This window comes from Seriola dumerili, unplaced genomic scaffold (genome assembly GCF_002260705.1).
Source record: "Seriola dumerili isolate Sdu_G_001 unplaced genomic scaffold, Sdu_1.0 BDQW01000078.1, whole genome shotgun sequence".
Classification (NCBI taxonomy): domain Eukaryota; kingdom Metazoa; phylum Chordata; class Actinopteri; order Carangiformes; family Carangidae; genus Seriola; species Seriola dumerili.
Window position 1 is genome coordinate 216,917 of NW_019174333.1, and position 24,046 is coordinate 240,962.

A 24,046-nucleotide genomic window follows, 5' to 3' on the forward strand; every position below is an offset into this window, starting at 1 on the left:
GGTTTTGATAATAAATAAATTTAGATAAACCTGAATTTTCTTTGTTTGTTTTTCTTACAGTGCGGATGTTCACCCAGTCATTTATTTGAGAGTTAACATGGTATTGTGCTTGAAAGACCAGTTTTGTAAGAATGTATAATGTTTGCATATTTACCCACATTTAAGTTGCACCAAGTGAAATATAGAGACTAAGAAAGAACATGTAGTGTATCAAAAACATGAGAACTGCTCCAGGTTCTCTCCAGCCTGCCTTGCCTCTGCCTTGCCTCTGCCTTGCCTCAGTGCCTCTGCTCTGAAGCTCCCTCAGACCAGTTACAATTAAGGGTGAAGGTGCAGTGTTTCCGCCGCTGGATCACACTTGTATCCTGAGAGTTGGCTGTCAACCCTGGAGGAAGTCCAGCCCGGAGGCAGCAAGATGATCTGCAGGAGAACAAGGGAGGAAGAATGTGGGTCAGGTGTGTGTTGTCTGACCTGCACTGCTCCCTGGCACAACACTGAAGCTGTGAACAGGCTGTTAGCAGCCAAATACACAAACAGGTGACAAGTCAAAGGAAAAAACTCCCCCATACAAAGCAGAAATAATGGTAGTAATAGTAGTGATTTAACCAGTGGTGGAAGAGGTGCTGTATTATCTTACTATGGAAATACTCCATTACAAAAAGGGGAGAGTTGAGCAGTTGAACCCATACAGAAATGTATTATATGACAGATGTCTCTATATCTAAAGTGATGTTGCCACATATGTCACCTGTAAGGAGATATGTTATTATCACATGTGTTCATCCTCTGGATATAACAAGATATAAGTTTATAACATGAAATAGCCATGGTAAAATGCAAGTTTATCAAAACAACATATAATGTTTATATATGTTTTCCATAATAATTTCTCACAAATTTTAAACAAACATTATCTTTTATTCTTACATATATAATATCAACATAGTGACAGGCTTTGTGATGGATATATATTTATGTAACGTCTTCAATATAAGCATACATACATGGACATACATGTTTGTATAAGCTAGACGTTCATATATGTCAATATGTTCCATATGAAGTTATTGACATACACAGGCTATATATACATATATGTACACATGATTTTACTTCTATGGACATATATTTCATATATGGAAATCCAATACATGTACATATATTACATTTGGGTATGGGAAGTTTTAAAAAAAAGTACAGACAACAAAATGTACATGAAGTATCTAAGTCAAAAATGTCATGTCAAATGGCCACATTCAGAGTGTTATATTTGTCATTGGAATATCATTACTTTTATAATCATTATATTTAAGATAATTTATATTATCTTAAATATTAATGTATGCTACTCTATAGCAGTGCATCATACAGTGGAGTATAGAAATATAAAATAGTGCTTTCCACCTCTGAATGTAACACTTTCATAGAGGCCATTCTACATTAGAACTACTGTTGTTTTTTTAATGAATTGTTATTTTTGCTAATAGGATGGAGTCAGACATGAAAGGAAAGGGAGAGAGAGGGATATGACTTACAAACACATCAAAAGTCCCCGGCCAGAATCAAACAGCGGACACTGCAGTTACTGTAAATGTAAAGTGTCTTAGTCCTTCGGTTACAGGGCGTTTTATGAATACACGTCTGTATTGTATTGTTATCACGTCTTAAAACAACTTTAATGAGGACAAGTCTGTGTTAATCTAATTCAGTACAAAACACAGGTAGCAAGTTGCAAATACAAACACCTGACTGGTGCAAACTCTCAGTGAAGACAAGGATCCAGGTAACATCAATCAATTCATCTTTTTAAGTCTTTTTTTTTTTTTTTTTTTTGCCAAAATCCCAAATATTATCTGACCTTACCTACTGAAATATGAATATTTTGGTTCTCTCAAATGTCTATATATATGATTATTTAAAATTTAAACTATTGGTTGGACAAAAAGACATTTGAATTTGTTAAAAAAAAAGGTGGTTTTCACTATTTTCTGACATTCTATACACTAATCAGTTAATTAATCACCAATGAAAGCAGTCTTCATGTGCTGCCATGCTATATAACAAGAGAAAAGAAAGAGCCACTGTATATATGTAAAATAGAGACTTGACTGAACTGAGAATCGGAACACAAACCTGGATTGCCTCTTCAATTTCCATTTCCTTTTAGCTGCTTTTCCTTCTCCTATTAGTTAGTCCATTATCTTATTAAGTTAGTTTTAAGCTTTGAATTTTCAGAGAACATTTCAGGTAGAATGGTTTTAGATATTTTCTATTTAGAGCATTGAATAACTAAAAGTGTTCCTCAATAGCAGTGACAAACACATCACCACTGTGTGATGCTTCTTCCTATTTGAATCTCTCTCCATCACATCTCCAGCCGCCCTCACTTACCCCATCCGTTTACCACCTGCTCCCTCCGTCTGTAAACTGACCTGGGGAAGAGAGAAAGGGAGAGGAGGCAGAGTAGGTGGTGTCCACCTGACCAGCTCCAGCCATGCATCATTAATGGACATGCATCATTGATAGCGTCCGCTGCCCACAGGTGGAGCGCTACAATCCCTTATCCATCCACCCCCCCACCACCACCACCACCACCACCACCAGGGCTGTGGATGGGCAGACAACAGATCCAAGTCTCTGCTGTAGTCCCCACTTGATGACTACCGTCCCTCATGTTATTATGAGGCTGTGCAGTTACAGGAGGATCAATCAACTTTGACTATCGCAGGACTTCTTCAGGTAAATTCTCCCCTCAGGTGAGACACCACCATGAGTGGCACGGCTGGCGCTGCACCCCCGACGGCCGTGTTCGGCTTGGGTTTGGACATCAGTGGACCCTGGCACCAGAGAGCCGTCCACAAGAGCAGAGCGCTGGTCCAGACCTTCCTGCTCACCAGCTCTGTGCACCCTCCACCTGCAGCAGGAGCAGGAGGAGGAAGGGGAGGAGGAGGAGGAGGAGGAGGAGGAGGGAGCGGGAGCACCAAAGCTCCTCTGAGGCTGCCTTCTCTAGTAGCTGCAGCCAAAGCGCCTCGCAGGAGGAGCAGCATGGCTCGACTCAGGTGAGCTGCACGTCAGACTTTAGTTGTATAATTGCTTTATGCTGGAATATCTTAACTATAACTATAGCTCTGAATTATTTGCCCCATATCAACCTGCACCTACACCTACACCTGGTCCTCACACAGGAACTTGTATGTAGCTCCTACATCAAGACATAAGACTAAAGGGGGCGGAGCTTTTGCTGTCAGGACACAACAACTCTGGAACAACTTGCCCCAAAATCATCTTTTAAATCGCTTCTAAAATCCCGTGTCTTTCACAAAGCTTTTGAATAATGTATTTGAAATATGTTTTTACATTGCTTAATTGTGTTTCTATTTTTTATTGTGTTTTTAATGTTTTATTTTGCATCTTCTGCATGCGTTTATTTGTTTTGTTATTTTATCCTTGTGAAGCACTTTGTAATCTCTGATTTTGATAAGTGCTCTTTCAATAAATGTTTTATTATTATTATTATTATTATTATTATTATTATTATTATTATTATTATTATTATTATATTAACCTATAACTTAAATGTAAACACTTAAAGTTTAGGTAAGATGTAAAATAAAAACAGACTATTGTATATTTTGCAGAATTTTCTTTTTGCTGTCGAACCAGGTTTAATTTGCTGCTTCTTCTGAAACTTCTCATGTGTCACTCAGATAAGGATCCATTTGTTTCAATACATTTTTTCTCCAGTTATTCAAAAATACTTAACAGCAGATGTTAAAAAATATTTCCATAATCCTCAGACTCTTCTAAACATCTGGCTAAAAATTTTCTTTTTTCTGCACATAAAAAAATTGATTTTTGAAGAAGTTTTTCAAGTTGCAATTGTATTTCCTCTTCATGGAGTCAGAGAGAACAGATCCTACTCATTTTGTATGACATAACAAAAAATATAAAGATTTTATTTTGTGTAAAAATGTAAAATAATCCAGGACAGCATCAACATTTACAAATTTATTAGATATAACACTTTTTTTTAATGTTGCTTCATGTTGTACAAATTCAGCACGGATATGTTTCACTTTTCTCTGTGTCTGTGTTTGGATCAGGAAAAAGAGAAACAACTTTCATCTCAAAAATACACTGAGATTTATTTAGAAGCATTATTTGATTTTGTCTTTGTGTGCCATAAATTATTTAAGACACCAGTCTGCAGTCACTGCAGATTAAGAGCTTAAGTCTTTAGGATCATTTATTCATGAAACGAAATAAAGTTTAAGCCAAAGTCGTAGTGCAAAGGTCAAACGTCGGTGTGGTTGCTCAAGCTGTTGGTTTTTTAACATTTCATTTGAACTGAAGTTTGTTGTTGTTAGTGTGAATTGTTTGTTTGTTTGTTTTGGTTTGATTTTCATCCTAACCCGGGGTCAAAACATAGAGGTTGTTGTGTAGAAACTGTGAAGCGCAGTTGGAATCGACTGTTGTCTGATAAGTATCTTAAAAACATCTTTTTCATGTCCGCTCTGACGCTGCTGTGTTCAGATAAAGTCCTGGTGACTCAGTGGACTACAGTACCCATCATGCAGCTGCGTCCCTGCGGCTCTGAATGTGATTAATCAGCTGTATGTCATCTCCCCCTCCCACCTCCACTCACTGTCTCTGCTATTCATTTCAGCAAAAGTGCCTGTCAAAGTGCAGCTTGAACGCTTGACTGGAATTACACTGTAATCGCTTCCTCTCGGTCTGTCCCAATTCGATAGCATGATGTAGGCCACTTCTGCACCCCCCTTCACCCCCTCCACCCCCCTGCGGCTTTATTTGAGTACAGAAAGGCCAGGGACTGGTGTGTCATAAATCTTAGGTGTGGAAGCTGATCCGTCGCTTGATGCAGCACCCAGTGGTGCCATGCAGGCTTTACTCAGAGGAGGGAGAAACCTGAGTGAGGCGCGCGCACACGCACACACACACACACACAGACACACACACACACACACTTCAGGCTCTTAAACACAGAGACTAACACACCTCCCTCCCTGTCCAGCAGAGTATTTGATGACCTCCGCTCACCCAAGCAGAGCAGGTTTTGAATAACCATCAAATAAATGAGGAGTCGTGAGATTTACACAGACAGAGGATGAATCATGAGGGCTCACGTTTCGTCTGGTGAAACTAGCATGTTCACATTTTACACTTACTGACCTGTAACTGAACTTGTTACTGCTTTGGAAACAAGTTCTTGGAGCTAAATCTCAGCACCCTTTAGGAGGTGATATGAAATCAAGTTCCAGGTCCTGAAGGTCTGGGGATGGATCAAGCCAATGTGTCGTCACGTCTCAACACAATTACAAAAAGCCTGTCCGATGGCATCGCTGTCACAAATTGAAAAGATATAGTCTACTTAGTTTGGTGAGCTTTATTCATCTTTGCTTTCTCAGATTAGTTTATAAATGTATCAACAGTTTAGCCCCTGACTCTCTCTGCAGATATGTCCAAAGACAAGACAGTAACAGTAACTAGGTGAACATGGTGAATTGCAACTGTAAAATATCACTTCGTAGATCTAAATTTAGACAATCAGCTTTCTCCATAAAGGGCTGTCAACTCTTGATCACATTACCAACTGAAATCAAATGAACTCCAGACATAGATTTCTTTACAGTAAAAGTTCAGTGCTGCTTAAAACAAACCAGAGCTGTACTCATTTCTAGCTAACTGTATCTATAGTTAATTGTTTTTGTTTGACTAATTGTTTGTTGTGCTGTTGTTGTCACTCTTTAGACTGTGCATCAGCTAATTGTAGGATATTATCAATTGTGTTGTCTGTTTTGTGTTGTTTTTGCTAATAACTGTTTAAGTTACAACAAGAGTTGAGAATTAGCAACGGCTATAAACTCTCTGTGCAACACATTAGTTTCGTGCCCTCTTTTGAAACTATGTTAAATTGCATCGTCCTTATCAAATAAATAAATAAACAAACAAACAAAAAACTAAACCGTAGACTTTTATAAACTCTTTATAACATCCATCTTTTTAATAACATACATTGGAAAAGTGAGGCAGAACTGACCTCCTGTGTTTGCCCCACAGGTTCTCAAAGGTTCAGGTTATGAGAAGCTCCAGGTTACAGACTGTTAACGTCCCTGTACACTGTAAAATGTGACAAGTTGATCTTACTTTAAAACATCTAGGAAAGCAATTGCCCTGAAAAACTAGGTAAATATAACTATTAGTTTGAAGTTGTGTTGACTTTATATCCACTTGTTAAGTTTATTTAAAATAGTAGTTCTGATCACTTCATTTTTAAGAAAAATGACTTAATTACTTAAAATGGCAACTAAAGTTAACCTGCTCTTTTTAAGTGTAGATAAAAAAAAGAGCTATGAGACTTGGTACAGACATTCATGGTGAATTGATGATTGTAATTGTAACTTTGGTGATCCCTTAATTTTTTACCACCTGCACCTGCATGCATTCCCATCAGCCTCAGCTGCGCTTAATACTAATTAGCAAATGTCCAACACAGTTGTAGAGCCTTTGTCTTGTACTAAGACTCTTTCGTTCAGACCACAATTTATACGCATTATGCATTCATGGTCCTAAGAGGATGAATCTTTAGGACTTTGGTGACTGACTCCGCCTCACTGAGCTGCTATCCTGATGATGTTTTCATTAGTAAACCATCCCTCTGCGTCCCTCTTGTTTTCCTTCACAGCTTCAGTGAACCATCTCTTCTGACCCCAAGTGAGCACGTCCACTTCGAGGGATCCTCCACCAACCGTCGCCCCAGTGTTTTACAAAGGCGACCCCCTCCTCCGCCTCCATTTTCCTCATCAGCCCTGCTCTCTTGCAGGACCAGCCCGCCTCACCAGCAGCAGGTCCGGAGCTGCAGCAGACCAGCCTACATCCACTTCTCCCAGGCCATCCGGCCCGGCTCCAGGCCAAGACCAGTGAGACGTCATTCACACAACCTGGCCCTGAGCGCAGACACAGGCGACCTCCGACCTTTAGCGATGCAGTATCGTAGCTGCTCATCTCACGGAGAGCCACTGTCTGTCACTGGGAAGCCGTGTCTTCTGAGCTGCAGTCAACGCCCCGGCCCCGCTGCTGCCGCCGGTCCGGCTCGCACTCAGCTTCATGTGTTTCTGCCCACAGAGGCGGAGGGAGAGGAGGTGGACAGCGAGTCTGTGGATGAAGGCTTCATGGATGAGCTGGACAGCAAGATGACCTCTCTGAAGCTCCAGCAGACAGTCACATACCACTGACAGGCAACACCACATGGATCACATATTCTTACACTAATCGGCAGAAAGTAGATGGGTAGCCCCGTTCATATGTTTTTGTGTATGTTGGGTCTGGGGCTGTTTTTACATTCCTTTATTCAAATGAAGAGAAATCTTTACGCTGCATCAAACAATGATGTCTTAGAAAATAGTGCTTCCAGCTTCGTAGCAACAGTTTCCTGTTTCATCATGACAATGATAGGAGCACAAACAAGGTCCAAAAAAAGGTCCAAACCTTCCACTTTCGTGTGAAAGAACTTGGACTATCTAACACCTTTGGGAGGAACTAGAAGCCGACTTAGACCAAGGCCTCATCAACCAACATCAGTGTCATACCTCGTCAATGTTCTCCTTTTTGAATGAGAACAAATACCTGCAGCCAGGTTCCAACATCTGGTGGAAAACCAATCTGCTGTCCTATTTCTGCTGATGTCAGAGCTTAGCAGACAGCTCTGCAAATCGTAAACAATGTTTGTGTATTAAATCGTGTTAGTGTAAATACGGTTTGTTGTGAAGATTTAATTTAGACTATTGTTGCTAAACAATCAAATTATATCAAAGACCAGATGTTAACAAGCACTCTGAAGTGTTTGTTAATGTTGATGTCCTGGGCATCAAGTTGTGATTTTAAAAATGAGGACTTCTGAGTACTTCTATTTAGACCTTGTAAGATTAATAAATCTGCCTTTATAAAGCAGTTTCTGAGTATGCAGTGTACATTTACTTCCCCTTTCACTATACCATCAGCTCACAATTGAATAATAATAATAATTGAAACAGAAGCACAGTTGGTGTGGAGCCACCAGTCAACTCTGATATTCAGAGATAATGTTTCCACACACAGTCACTTAGATTGTTATAGGTTGACTGTGTAGCTGTACATTTGCTGTTACTGTGGTTATTATTAACAAGATCAAATCTACATGTCAAGTTATTTTTATACACAGTAAAATGTACACATAATTTACATTGTTATCAGTATTAGTTTTGCTCTTTTGAGTCTCTTTGTGGTCATTTTGCATCTGATATCATTTTTCATCACTGGTCATCTCACGTGTCTTTGTGGTTGTTTTTTTCCAAACAATATTTATTGAGTTTTGTTCTTTTTCTATTTTAACAAAAAACAACAACAACAAAGAGCTGTACAGCACTGGTCTGCACAATCAGCATTAATACTAATGACAGTGAAGAAAAAATAAATAAATAGATAATAATAATAATGAAAACATATTACAACACTTTTGCCCTTCCCTTTCCTTAAGTAGAAATAAAAGCCAAGAAATATTAAATATTATGGTTGTTTTTGTTCTTTGCAGATGTTTTCTCTTTATGCTCTTTTGCATCTATTCATGGCCATATTGCCTCTTTGTTGTTGTTTAGCATCTTTTTGTGCTCTTTTGAGTTTTTTGTAGTTGTTTTGTGTCCTCATCTCACCTCTTTTGAATCTCTTTGCGATTTTTCTTTTTTTGCATCCCCTTTTAGTTGACTTATGTCTCCTCTTGTGTCTCACATCTTTTTGAATCTCTTTGTGGTTGTTTTATGTTTGCAAATTAAGTATCTTTTCATGTCATTCAGCGGAGGGAACATTTTTTTCATGCAGATAGTTAAAGAAGTCTGAGGATTCTAAAAATACCTTCAGAACAAGGGTGGTTATGGATGGTTTTCCTCTGTGACGTAAAGTGCTGTCCATATACATTTGGCCACTAGACACGTCACGTCGGTAGAGGCGGTAGCGAGCTCCCGAAGTTTGATAACTGCCATAAAGTAAACAAAAGAAGAAGATACGCGCTCTGCAAAAAGCTACAGTGGATGCAGATGATGTAGTGATGAGCTTACGTTCGTTGTTTTTCAGTTGTAGAGTCTGTTTTTAAGACGCTGAGGCGTTTCTTATTTTGTTTGCAAAACCGACGGGTCTGGATTTTGGAGCAAACATGGCGACTACGGAAAGTGGCGATGGACACGAACGTCTGGCCACCAATCAAGTCCCGTCTGTCCAAGTCTCTGGCGCGGTAATTTTCTGCACGTTGTTACAGCTGTATACATCCATTACAATGTTTTTATAAAATAAACTCCAGTTAACACTGTCATTTAACCGTCACAGTGCTCAGTTACTCTGCTGTGTGAACACATTTACACAGTAAACGCAAGTTAACCTCAGCGGGCTAACGAACAGAGAGCAGAAAGCTAGCGTTAGCTTAGCAAACGGAGAGCCAGTTTTTTTTTATTTACGGGTCATTTAATATTTAAACATATTATCAAAAAATGGATGCAGCAAAGGACGATACTCAGACAGAGGTAGTAAAACCCCTCATTTTCAATAAATAGCCGAGCAGTTAGCTTAGTCGTGTTTACACTGCAGGAACAGTGTTCGGTATCAGCAACAAGCTAACTTAATGTCGTGTTTGTTTGGCGGTTAAAACACGCTAAAATGACACTCAAGTCATTGCAGTATATATTTTCTCAACCCGTTTGTTGTTTTAGATGTTTTATTATGCATGCATGTCCACTATGATCACATGTGAGACTGCTTCTTTGTAAAGTTTAGCCCATTTTCTTCAGTGGCATTCTGCAGGAATTCACATGTTCATGCAACACAAGCCCTAAAGCTGTTATTTCAACAAAAACTAAAACTTCAATGCCTCAAATTCAACTCTATCTCACTGTCAGGGACTTTATAGCTGCACTCACCTTTTTAAGTCAGGTGATTATTTGATCAGGTAATTATTTGTTGTTTTCTACTGTTTAATTCAGCGGGTTTAGAAGTGAGGTTTTTCTAGCTGTACAGCAACTTGGCAGTAGGTGGAGGAGCATGAACTGTTTGGGATTTTCATCAGATTATGGTTGTTTTGTTGTGAACATTTACGGAAACAAAACCAGTGTAAGTGACTGCTTCCTCAGTATTGTGTAACTATGGTATCAGCAATTCTGCTCATTTGAAATATGATAACATCAGTATAAAAACAGGAGAATTAGAAACTCAATAGCAGCTTCTGTAAACAATTTATTATTTCAACCCCATAATGTGTATTATGTGTGGGAATTGATTTGATTTAATTCTGGTTCTTGGTGGCATGATTCAGTTCAAAATCCAGTTTGTGATTCACTGAAAAGAATTGGACCTATCATTCAGGTTGTCAAATGAAACTTAACTGACAGTTAACTGGTCCTGATGAGGGTCTGACTAATAAAAAAAGCAGAGGTAGTTCTGTGAGAGTCTGCAGATTTATTGAACTAGGTTAAATGCATTAACTTGGAAGCATTAGATGGTCTCCTTACTGTATGAAAATAATGACATGAAAGTGAAATGTACTGACCAACATTGCTGATGAAATGCTTTTTGTTAAAACAGATGTTGATCAGAGTTTGTGTGTTTGTGTGATCTTTCACTTTACTAATGTTAGTCTACAGTTGATGGGGTGGGAAGTGTTAACAAAATATGTCACCTTTGTTTTGCAAAACTAATTATTAAGTCAATAAATCCTGAATTTGCCCATACTTGCCTTCTTTGAAGATGAACTACAAGTTTGATTTAATTATATTCATTTTTGTCAAATGCAGCTCTGCGATGTGATTGAGGATAAATAAGACAGAGGTTCAGCTTCATTAGCAGCAAGAACATAATTTATAAATATATTTTAAAAGTTGTTTCTTATATTTTTTCCTATCTGCTCTGAAAAGGTAACAGGAAGACAGAACTTTTTTTGACATTGGAGCAAGTAAACAAAACATTTTAATAATACACGACACACAAGTGAACTTATCACTGCTTATGTCAAATCTGAGCTGTATATTGATATATATATATTGATCCATATTGATATTTGGAGTTTCTGTGTGTGTTCATTGCAATCGCCCTGTTAACAATGGGACAGGTTTTGTTATGTTGCTCTTAAAAAATAAAATGATTAGATTAAGAAAAATACAAACTAACATTTCAATAGCACAAGATAAAAATCAGTAGTCTAGCAGTGTATATTTATTATGTTTATTGTCCAACACAGGTAACAGAGGGGACAGGTGGAGAGTCCATGGAAGCTGTTTCAGAGGCAGAAGCAAATGTGGACGTTGGAGACCCAGATATTGTTTGTGGATCTCCTCCCAGACTGTCTGAATATGGAGAGGAGGACAATGTTGTTGCTGATGAAAAAGAAAGGGAGAGTAAAGAAACAGAACATAAAGAAACTGAGAAAGCTGTTGTCCCTTCTCCTACATCTGTATCTCCTCAAAATCCATCATCTTCACAGTCATCTGTCTCCTCAGACAAGACGTTAAGCACAGCTTTGACTTCGCACGATGGTGAACCAGGTAGCACCTCAGAGGCTGGGAAAGAGGGTACTGTGGTGAAAACTGAGGAAGAGTCTGAGTTAAATGAAGAGAATTTTGCAGTAAATGACAAAAGCTTAAAGGAAAGTCCTGCAGAACCAGATGTGAGTGAGGACACAGATATGGACACGACTTCTGATGGCAAGAAGGAGACAAACACAGACAAAGACAGTGACTCTAGGGAGGACGTTGGTGCGCAGCAGGAAAAGGAGTCTCATGGCTGTAAACTGAGGGTTTCTGCAGCTGATGACCTCGATGAGATGATGGACATTGGTACGGTGGATCAGATGGAACAAGAAGCTCAGATGAAAGAGGAGGAGGAGCAGAACAGTTTGATGGATGTGGAAAACAGCCGTTCACCTGCCAGTTCAAACACAGGTAACATGAAACAAGTTCTGCTTCTCAGTGAGTTTATCACAAAGTGCTTGTGTTTAAAAAAAGTCCTGTTGTGGAAATTGTGGAGCTCAAGTTGACAAAGACGACTGTAATTATTAATTACTAATGCATCATTATTATCTATCCTCCACATGTATCATCATCTGACAAAGCTTTGTTGTGATTTTTGTTGTGTATGCATCACATTTTCAGCATCACCCAGCTTTAGATTCAGAATTTTTCAGAATAAAAGATCATGATAATTGATAGTGCTAAAACAATTAGTTGATTAATTTGTGAGTTGATTGGAAGAAAATGACTCAACTGCTTTGATAAACTGAATGTTTGGTTTTTAGACGGCTTATTGACAAAACAAAAAAACATTTGGAGATAAAAAGAATTCAAATTTTATAGACCAAACAGCAGGTGATAATGAAAACAATCAGTTGCAGCTCGAGGTGAACGTAGTGAACGGTTGAAAAGCATTGCTACACATTACACTGTTTACAAAGCTGCTTTTCTCATGAATCGTATTGAAAGCATACTGAATTATGGCTTCATCTGTTAAGGTAAAGGCTCTGATCACTGTGATATGAGCGGGAAAGAAACATTTTTACAGACTGATCTCCCCAGCCATGTAAAAATGGCTTAACCAAAGTTCTGCTTTAATTTTATTTTCTATGTGCATGAGTGGTGATAATTGATCATTATGTTATGTTATGTCATATTATGTTATTACAGTGGAGGAACAAGCCGTCCATTAAATTTCTCTTTCTTGGGTGTTTTAGGTGCTGCTGTACTTATTTCCTACTTATTTCAATCTGACAGCCCTTAATCCAGACTTTTGTGATTTTTAAGTGAAAGAAACATTCATATAAAGTTACCGTCATGTTTACATAACATGGTGCATGTCTTTGACATTTTTAACTTTTCAGTTTTGCAGCACATCATTATGCATATTAAACAAAATAATAAATGGTGTCCCATACAACTGCAGATGAACTGACACTGTGGATGCTTCAGACAAGTACAGACAACCACTTTAACTTTGAGCACAGACAGAACAGAAACTGAGAGTCTGCTCACTAATTCATCTGCACTGTTTGTGTTGACAACACATCAGCCTGATATCTGCAGACAGCTGTTGTTGAGCTCAGATCAGTGTGCAGTTTTTTTCTGTCTGTCCCTCCTTGTAGAGTCTAGATTTCTAGATTCATTATGATACAGCTACAGTCAGCTGATCATCCTGAGTCATGACAGTCCTGTAAACTGTGGTGGGTCCACATAGGGTGTAAGAGATAAGATGTTCAGTTATAAGTCCCACATAGGGGAAATTTACAGTGTTACATCAGCAAAGTGACAGAACAAAGAAAGAAAAACTGCAGAATGACAATATCAAATACTTAAAGATGAATAATATAATATGTACAATTAGATATTTAAATATAGCAAAAAACAGGACTGTTGTGACTCAAGGCTGCTAAAACTGAACCACTTACAACAAGTAACCACTACATACACAAGACAGTGCAGATTTAAATGTTTACTGAGAAAATATGCAAATTCAAAGATTGATCTTTAGATTTAAAGAATCCATATAGGATCATTCAAATAAAAAAACTTGACTTTTTTGTTAGTTTATTTTAAAATCCAGCTTTATTATTGTGCACCCATGGCTGGAGAGGGGCAAAACACTTTATGTAACTTTTGAAAGTGTATGTAATAAAACCTATAACCCACTGACCTGACTTCACTGTGCTGAGTTTGCCTGACCTGTCAGAGCACAGTTTGAGCAACTAAGCCACAGAGCTCGGATGACTTCATGTCTATTTTAATGACCGTTCAGAAGAATCTCCCTTTAAGTTCTGCTTCCCCTGAAGACATTTTTTTATATTTGGAAGTTGCTGCTCCAATGATCTGGTCTACAACGTCACATTAATGTCTGTATTTTAATCTTTCCTCACAGTCTCAGTGGCAGAGGACGGTAACTCTATTGAGGAAGAAACTGATGTGAAACCCACTGTGTTGCCACCACTAACAGAGGAGGACCAAGTGGAGGATGTAAAAGTGGCTTTAGATCTGATGCAGTCCAGCGCGTCTCCACTGTCTGAAGCCACAGCCAGTACAGGTGAGGCACTGCAAGAGAGAGGTGCCTTAAGATCCTCCAGGTGATGATGTTTAAAAACAGGGACAGAAGCTCACGTTTTCAGACAGTTCCTCCAGAGAGACGTTCTTGTTGACATGACAAGTGCATCACATGGTTGAGGAACAAATAGAATAAAAATGAAACTGAGGTTTTTTAGAATGGCAGGCTCCTTTAAAGGGATAGATCAGATTTTTTGACGTGGTTTTGTGTGAGGTACTTATCTATAGTCAGTGTGCAGTAGATTCTTTTCAGCACGCTCGCAGTTAGGAAGGCCAACCGGGAGCACACAGCAGTGTGGCAAAGCAATGTGTTACTGTGCACGAGGCCATGAGACACACAAGAAAATCAAATGAAAGAATTAAATCAATAAATCAAATAAACACAAAAGAAAAAACACCAGATAAAATATACAAGAGGAAAACCAGATGTAGGACATTGGTTAAAAGCATAAAATACTACATGTTACCTGAAAGCCTGTTTGAACAGATGAGTTTTCAGTTGCACAGAGCACTGGTGCAGGAGCTGAGTGATGAGCTGCGGTGGACGGGGTCAGCAGAAAAAAACATGTTTTAGCCACTTAAAACCTAATATCAGTTTAAGTGTATGTTTTATTTGGAATATTTTCACCACTTAATTTGCCATCAAACAGCCCTTTTCTTTGGAACTACATTTTTCAACCATTGAACTACCGTATTCCTACGCGCAAGCTCACCTACGCGCAAGCTCACCTACGCGCAAGCTCACCTACGCTTAGTTCCGTCTGACTCAAACAGCTGATCTGTGGAGTAATACAGTATGTGCTGTAGCTTGTGTGTAGGAATACAGTTCTCAAACTGTAGTTTTAAAGGAAAGGGCTGTTGGACGGCAGATAAAGTGGTGAAAACTGTCAACATAAATAGTACACTTGAACTGATATTAGCTTTTTTGTGGACATTTTTTAAAATGACTAAAAAACTTTTTTCTGCTGACCCCGTGCACACCAGCTCATCACTCAGCTTCTGTCCCTGCTGCCTCTCCAGCAGGGAGCACGCTGATCTGAATCTACTGCAGGTAATACACTGACTATAGATAAGCACCTCACACAACTCCACATCTAATAAAATGAACTATCACTTTAAGGCTGTGTGTACCTGCTGAAATGAATCAAAAGAGATAAACTTATGATTTTTGAAGCTTTTGGCTGTTGGTTAGTAATACATTCAGTGATGTGATCATGTACTACTCTAGTCTGTGGTGTAACATTTCATTTTTAAAGAGTAATTAAAGACTAAAACAGTCTGGTTATGGTAAAATTTCAAATTTCATCAGGTTTTTTGTGAGTCACTGTTGCAATGAATGATTATTATATCCACCAAGGAGGTTGTGTTTTCACCATGTCTGTTTTGAACGAAAAAGTTTTGAACCTATTTTCACCAAACAAAGAACCCATTACATTTTGGTACAGATTCCTGGAATTTTTTTCTTAACATTGCAAAACCAATTTATTAATTTATTTATCAAGAAAAAATGTTTGGAACTTGATGTAAAAAATAAGACATATCTATGCTGTTGAGATCTATGAGTTTATACAGTTTGGTGCAGATCCAGATAATAATCTGGATCTGGTGGAAGAACATGTTTGGTGGACGTGTGTGCCAGTTCTTTTGCATGTGTTTACCTACTCTTCACCCTTATTCACAATTAACCTATTTACATGTTGCTAATGTTCATGTAGGAAGAGACAGCTCATCACCGGCGGCCATGATGAATGGGATGAAAGTAGTTAAGCTATCAATACCAAGATTGGACACTGTAAGTATAAGTATAAGATCAAATGTCTGATTTCAGCTTCCACCATTGAAGTTGACACAAATCAGTTATAAAAATCTATATCATACATAGAAGAATGTTCAAACAGGCAGTTTTTGTCTTTGTCCCTTGTCGTAGGAGAGATTACAGGCAGTAACTCGGTCAATCAAGTCGTCTCCTTCACCGCCTTTGGTCAAGGTGAAGGATGAGCCTATAGATGAGGAGTACGAACAGGCTCTAGTATCTTCCACCACTACAGCAAGCGTGAAGGATGAGCCCAATACTGCGAAGGTGAGTCACACCTCTGTTCACATGGATTTATGAACGTTTTACTGTTGTACAAAGATTATTTTGAGGGTTGTTATCAAGGTGAGAGAGTAGAGCAAAAAAGAAACGTCACTTGTCAAACAAACATGTTACACAAGCCACAATTCAATAAACTTTATTTGTTCCCAGGGGTACATAGAGTAGACGTTAAATGCACACAAATACACAACAAAGAACACACAACCAGTGCAAGACAAACTATAAACATTAAGAAAAAAAATGACACGAAGAAACATCAGTGCAAAGAAAAACAGTCAACAACGGTGTTAAACAAAACCTGTAATATTCTAATACATTACTAGTGCAAATAAATAAATGTACATATAAATAACTGACTGTACACATTTTGATAAAAATTGGCTGTATGAAAAATAATCCTAGTGGACCACTAGGAGTCTCCTATGTTTCTGCACAAGCCTGAAAAATTATTTACCCAAAATAAAAAGGTCCCTGTTCTTAACCCTTTTGATTATAGAAATCAGAAATCTTCTGTTTTGAAAGGTAACACTTTGAATTTTATAACCAAAAAGTCATAATGAATATAAGAGATACTGAACCAGAGACACAACCATGAATTTGAATTAAATCCCACACCTATTTTTGGCAAATAAAAGGGAATATAAGCTCTGCAGTAGTACATTTTGTGGAGCCATAGTGATAAGTCTGAATCAATTTTGTGTCAACATTCTTGCAACAGTATGACAGACAATCAGGAAACGTAGTGCTTTCGAACAGTGTATGATCTGTCACATACACCTAAACGCTGATGCGTTTTAAAAGGTTAAATGGAGCCAGTTCAGTTTTCAGTTTCAGTTTACAGTGATATAAAACTGAGAAAAAGGAGAGAAAATCCTCACATTGGAGGAAAGGGAAGTTGCACATTTTTGTATGAGAAATTACTCAAATTATACATCAATTATCAAAATAGTTGCTGATTAATTTTCTGTGATTCCACTAATTGATTAATCAACTAATTTTTTCAGCTCTACAATCAATTGTCGTGATCTTTTATTCTGAAAATTCATTCATGAATATAAAGCTGGGTGATGCTAAAAAATTGTGAGGCGTGAACAGCAAAAATCACAGCAATGGTTTGACTGAAGATGATGATACACGTTAGGTATGGATAACAGTAATTAGTCATTATTAATCAATAATTTCTTAATATGTTTGTCAGTCCGTGCTCCACAGTATCCAAAAACATCCTCCGTTTCCTACAAGAGCAACATGACTTTTCTAACCCAAATACTTGAACACTAGAAACAGCTCATAATGTAACTTAGGCATCAAGTTAGTCCCTTCATTCAAAGGGAACATCTGCTGTTGTGAATATGTGAATGTCTGGTTCTTGAATATTATATGACCCCCAAAATAATATGCAGATCTTCAGTCAGGATTAGAGTTCAGCAGGTTTTCTCACAGAGTGGATCCAGAATCATTGGACCATCTCTGACCTCTGTCTCACTGCTCTCTTGGTGACAGGAGGACTTGAGGATTGGATCGGTCTTCTCTGTCACTCCAGCTTCCGAAACACAGACGCTGCCCGAAGTCAACCCGTCGTCCTCACACATGTCCTGTTCCCACTGCAAGAAGAGCCTGATGAAGGGACAGACTGCTTTCCAGAGGAAGGGCTCCCCGGCCCTCTTCTGCTCCACCGCCTGCCTCACCACATCTCTCCCCACTGTCAAAGGAGTCACCAAGATCTGCCACAACTGCCAGAAGTTAGTTCAGCAGGAAGCAGTGTTTCAGCTCCAATAAAGCCTTCTGTCTTTCCTCTTTCCATATTTATTTAGCTAGTTAAGATAAGACACAGTTATAAAGAAATTTTACGTTACATACAATACTAATAAACAGTCTGTCTCATTGGCTAGAAACACAGCATTATTCCTATCGTTCACCCAGTTCTTTTTGGAGTCATATGGAGTCAGTCATCTATTCTAGAAGATGCAAATGTTTGACAATATTGATCAAGAGTTCAGCAGGAGGAGTTTTTCTGAAGCCAGTATTTTGTAATGGCTTTTATACTTCCTGCCAACATAATCTTTAGGAGATATGTATCATCTTTGCTTAGTCCATCAGGAATATGTCTGAGATAGAGGGATGTGAATGTTATATTGATATTAAAACCCAGGGGTTTTGAGATTATTGTTACTACATCCATCCAGAAAGACTGGATACAACCTGTAGATCTTTTACAAATATTACTAAATTTTGGATCTCGAGTTAATCGCATCTCTTTGTATTCTCTCAGGTTGATATTTCGGCCTCAGGATGTCATCCTGGCTCCTGATGCTAAAGGAGTCATGAAGGAATTCTGCAGCCAGAACTGTTTGACCTCATTCAATTACAAGAAAAACTCCAGCTACAGGAAAGCTGCTGTCTCCAAAAACCCACAACAACCAACAGCACCACAGTCACTTTGCAGCATGTGCACCAGATACTGCATTGTAAGTCAAACAGAACAGAGCTCCAACTAAGTAAATTTATTATTCATTATTTTCTTGATTAATCGTTCAGTTGCTTTGTTTATAAAAGGTCAGAAAATACATGTTATAATGTCCCAGAATTCAAGGGAATGTCTTCAGAGCAAAAATGAAATCTGAAGCTGATATAAAAAAAGAGAAAAACAGGAAACTGCTGCTTAGAAAACCTGGAACCAGAGAATGTTTTGCTTTTTTGTTTGAAAATTAATTATTTTAATTATCAAAATGGTTGCCAAATCATTTTCTGTTTAACTAATTCATGAATCAACTACAATCTACAATCCATCTTAAGTTATTATATATTTTCCTTCTTCCCTTAGTGTATCCACACAACAATAATCAACCCAATAATAAAGTTTATTTGGAGAACTATTAAAAACAATCTTATGCGCGTGTGTATATTATAAAACGTAAATTTATGTCAGATTTTTATTCTTTAATTTATATCAGTCAGAATTTCTTTTTTTCCAGTTTATTGGGTCACTTTTATTGCCCAAAGAGTTTAATCTCTGAAATAATTTAAACTTGTTTTGTCATCGCTCCTTCAGAGCAAGCATGAGGTGATCCTGAGCGGCGCTGTCCACAAGATGTGCAGTGACGCCTGCTTCAACCGCTTCCGTACAGTGAACAACCTGTCCATGGCCGGATGTGCAAACTGCGGCTCCTACTGCCACAACAAACCGCTCATGTTGAAGATGGACGACAGCAACAAAACTCTGTGCAACGCAGAGTGTCTGAACAAATACAAAGAGGTATGAAGATCCATAGTTAAAAAGACAGGAAGATGAAGGGATAAGATAAGAGGGTGTCAACTAAAGTAGAATAATTCCCCCCAGTACTCCTTCAGAGATTCTCAGCTAAGACTATAAAAGGAAAAATGGAGACTTGCTCTTATATGTAACTTAAATTCTCATTTTCTCTCTGTACAGAAAACCAAGATAACCCTGTCTTGTACGATGTGTCGAACCAACCGTTTGCTCGCAGAGATGGTTGACAACAAAAACAGTGATGACTCTGTGAACCTCTTCTGTAGCAGCAGCTGTGTGATGGCCTTCAAGGTTCAAACTGTCAGTGCATCAGGTATTGGACAGCAAAGTCTCATGACTTACCTTCTATGTTGGCGTTTAATACTTCACTCTTGGCCAAGTTTCTCTAGTAAAATTAGTTTCTTTTCGCCAGGTGCTCGGTTAAGTTGTGATACTTGTGGGAAAAACACTGTACCGGCCTACCACCTCGCCATGTCAGATACCTCCATCAGGAACTTCTGCACACTACCGTGCGTCATGGCTTTTCAGGTAATAGGGTTTTTGCAAACAAAGACGTAAAAGGCAGTGTATTTGAGTTATTTTGCACAATAAAACATCAACAACAGTTGTTGTTCTCAAACATGACTCTGTTGTTGTTTTTCTGGTTTGCAGGAAAAGTTCAAGAAGTCACAGAAACAGGTCAATGTTTTCACCAAGTTGCCGATCGGATCCACACAAATCCAGGCAGTTACTCCTGTCCAACCTCCGCAAGATGTCTCCAAAGAGCCGAAACTGAACTGCTCCCAGTGTACTTGCAACATAACTTTCAAACCTGAGGTCATCCAGATTAAGGTAACGTGTGTGTGGGTGGGTGTGTGTGGGTGTGTGTGTAAAATGAGAGTTGGGTTCACTCGACTTCTTGTATTCCCAAACTGAAATAAATACAGGAAAGAGAGTTCCAATAATAAAACAAGACCTATGGGATTTTATTAAAGTTCACAAAAGTAAATAAAGTCACATTAAGATTTCCATGGCACCTCGGCCCAGTATTTCAAAATTTCTAATCCAGATCAGAATTATTCAGATTTTATAATCCCTCTTTATCCCAGATAAAATTGATCCTGTAGATTTTGTCCTGGTTTTTCAAAGACTTCCAAGATAGGATAATCATAATCCTTATACCACAAGATAAGAAGGACAAGGATAAGCCGCCATCTGTTGGTCAAATGTATGTAATACACTTAATCAGAATGAGAAACTGAATCATTTTATTACCATTGTAAGTTCACACATACAAGGAATCTGCTTTGTTGTTGTTTTGATGCATAACAAAAAGTAAAGCAGGTACAAAAGGAAAAGAATTAGACAACACAATATGTAAATCAAATGTCCCACTGGATCAAAAAAAGTCAAACATAAAACTTTTCCATCAGCATACTAATGTTTGTATTGATAAAGTGACCTATAGATCACGGGTCCCTACTAGAAATAATGGTTCACAAAAGCTTCTCTCAGTGCGCGTCCAGCTGTCCCATCTGGTTGCAGTGGTGCCAGTAGGTCAGGGCCATCTGCCTGGGGCCATCCATCACAGTGAGGAACCTTGCGTTTTTCAGCGACGTTATGAAGCAGGATGCAGGCGAGAATGATGTTGCGTGATCGCCGTGTGGCTACACGTGGGTAGTTCAGGCACGCAAAACGCCTCTTCAGCACTCCATTTAGCCGTTCAGTTATGCTCCTCGATCCTCTATGAGCACTGTTAAATCTGTCCTCTGCATCGTTGCTGGGAGATGCTGGATGGTGTGAGGGCACATTATGTCACTCTGATTGCTAAACTTGACAAAACAGTGACATCCAAGATGAAAACCAACACTGGGAAGAACATCACCAACAGTGTCAATGCCACAGGGAGTGGTGAATTAAGAACTCTGGAACAGGTGAAACTAAAACAGAAGGCCACAAAGGACAATAGTGAGTCTCACAACCCTAAAACAGGTAACAAGCCATATAAGCGGGATGACTTTACTGATGTTGTTCTAGACGTCATTGGTGGAAAAAGGTCTGAGGCTCTTCAGTCAGTCTCACAAGGTGGTGAATCTGGACTGTGTGGGACTGAGGCTGAGACAGCAAACTCAGAGAAGGTTGATGAGTCGGGGGGGGGGCAGCTTTTTATCCTGAATCTTGAGGCACAGCAAGGGGACCCTCACAGTTCAGATGACACCCAAGACCAGCAAGAGGACCCCCACACGCAAGAGGGCCCCCAACACCAGCAAGAGGACCCCCACTCTTCAGGAGACCCCCAAAATCCACAGGAGAACCCCCACTCTTCAGGTGGCCCCCAACATCCACAGGAGGACCCCCACTCTTCAGGTGGCCCCCAACATCCATAGGAGGACCCCCACTCTTCAGGTGGCCCCCAACATCCACAGGAGGACCCCCACTCTTCAGATGGCCCCCAACACCAGCAAGAGGACCCCCACTCTTCAGGTGGCCCCCAACATCAGCAAGAGGACCCCCACTCTTCAGGTGGCCCCCAACATCCACAGGAGGACCCCCACTCTTCAGGTGGCCCCCAACATCCACAGGAGGACCCGCACTCTTCAGGTGGCCCCCAACACCAGCAAGAGGACCCCCACTCTTCAAGTGGCCCCCAACGTCCACAGGAGTACCCGCACTCTTCAGGTGGCCCCCAACATCAGCAAGAGGACCCCCACTCTTCAGTGGTGGAACCGCCCCATAAGAGGAAACGTCTTGCAAAGGGCCCAAAGGATCAAGATGGCTGATATTCCACTGCCACTTCCACTTGAGGGAATGTGAATTTTTGTTTTTCAGAGATTTTTCTTTTTGTGATCGTTTTTATTTTATTTTATGTTGACATCAAAGAACATACACACATACATCGATTATTTAGGAGTTTATTGAAAAAAAAAAAAAACAATCCACAGTCATTTTTCTGAAAGCTTTGAGTTTTGTGTGTGTGTGTGTGTGTGTGTGTGTGTGTGTGTGTGTGTGTGTGTGTGTGTGTGTGTGTGTGTGTGTGTGTGTGTGTGTTCTTGATTGATAATGTTATTTTGACTTGATTGATTGTTTATTAAAGGCTGGATATTGTTTTGTCGTAGTCTGTGTCAATTTCATATGCAAACATCAAGTAATAAGTATTTGAATTGAATTGAATATTTGCAATGTGTCCTGCATGTCTCTACATCCACTTTGAATCCGTGCTGAATCCACCCTTACAGTGGCATCAGGGAAATCCTGTTATTTAGTATCAAACCTATCCTAATCTCAACCTTGGAGCTTTGAAATACCCAACATTGACATTTGATCTGGATTCTGTGTAGAATTGGACCACCAAATCTGGATCCAAATTTTCTAGGATCAGGATCAAATGTAACGTTTTACAATAGCCAATTTTGAGATTTAATCCTATCCGGAGGATTCTGATCTGGATTAAAAGTTTTGAAATACTGGGCCCATCCCTGCTGTGTGATTAACAGGAGCATGAAATTTGTCTTGAAATGTACAAAACACACAGACTTGAACACAAGATACAGAAGGTCTCCTGACTTACTTAAATCATACAGAATATTCATGTGTTAGACGTACTAAAACCCAAAGTATAAAAGATATGAAACAAAAACATGTGAGTCCAATAAATTGCCACGATTATTTGCCTCCACCCAAATGTCAAAATAAGTTGCTCTTAGTTTTCTTTAAAATTTTGATATCAGGAATAACAAATAGTTCCAGATGACTGGTGTGAACCTTAACGTGTTGTTAAACAATGTAAAACAACATGGTCTTTATTTTGAAATATTAAAGATAATTTTGGGAATTAGCTTATTCACTTCTTGGCTTTGAGTTACTCTAGATAGAAGACTGATACCACTCACATACAGTATCTGTCTGTTAAATATGAAACTGCAGTCCAGCACATAACCACTATTCAAACAAGATTTTTTTAAAAACAAGTAAAAACAAGATAATTAGTGAACTTTAGAGGTGTTGTTTATTGTTGTACATTTGATTATTTTGGCTTTGGACAGAGCCAGGCTAGCTGTTTCCCCTGTGTCCAGTCATCATGCTAAGCTAAGCTAATGGATGCTGGCTGTAGTTTCTTATTTGGTAGATAAACGTGACAGTGATATTCATGTTTTCATGTAATTATCAGCCAGAGAACAAATAAACAAGTATTTCTTAAAGTATAAAACTGTAGAGTAGAAGTAGAAGCTTATAAATACAGAAGATTCATGTAGATAAATGCACATCAGGTCATTTGATAATGGAACAGTTTTTATTTAACCTGGATCTTTCTCTATAACTACTGTACATGATCATATACTTTCATCCACGTTGCCCAAAATAGAAAGTGTTCGTGTTTGATAAAAACTCAAAGGTCCATCGCTAGATTTCTGAGCTTTCAACCGCATCTCGCGGTCCTCTTCAGCTGTTTTCTTATTTTATTATACCTTATTTCTGTCTCTGGAAGTCGGATGAGATTCCCAAACATACAGAGCAGGGCAAACGGAAGCGTCCGGAGACCTCTGCTTCAAATGTGGAGGAGCCCGTGGCACCAAAGAGACAGGTGAA

The 24,046-nt window shown here is 39.0% G+C and overlaps 1 protein-coding gene across 2 annotated transcripts in view; it reads left to right on the plus strand.

Moving 5' to 3' along the window:
• The first annotated feature begins 9,081 nt into the window (after nucleotides 1-9,081).
• Nucleotides 9,082-24,046, plus strand: part of LOC111220878 (zinc finger MYM-type protein 4-like) — a 30,209-nt gene continuing 15,244 nt past the window's right edge. For both annotated transcript variants that reach the window (XM_022744141.1, XM_022744142.1), the window contains exons 1-11: nucleotides 9,082-9,280; nucleotides 11,273-11,972; nucleotides 13,936-14,097; nucleotides 15,830-15,906; nucleotides 16,042-16,194; nucleotides 17,713-17,951; nucleotides 18,482-18,677; nucleotides 19,262-19,465; nucleotides 19,643-19,793; nucleotides 19,893-20,008; nucleotides 20,132-20,311. In XM_022744141.1, coding sequence (XP_022599862.1) covers nucleotides 9,203-9,280; nucleotides 11,273-11,972; nucleotides 13,936-14,097; nucleotides 15,830-15,906; nucleotides 16,042-16,194; nucleotides 17,713-17,951; nucleotides 18,482-18,677; nucleotides 19,262-19,465; nucleotides 19,643-19,793; nucleotides 19,893-20,008; nucleotides 20,132-20,311 — 2,256 coding nt within the window. In that variant the 5' untranslated portion in view covers nucleotides 9,082-9,202. The remainder of the gene's footprint in view (nucleotides 9,281-11,272; nucleotides 11,973-13,935; nucleotides 14,098-15,829; nucleotides 15,907-16,041; nucleotides 16,195-17,712; nucleotides 17,952-18,481; nucleotides 18,678-19,261; nucleotides 19,466-19,642; nucleotides 19,794-19,892; nucleotides 20,009-20,131; nucleotides 20,312-24,046) is intronic.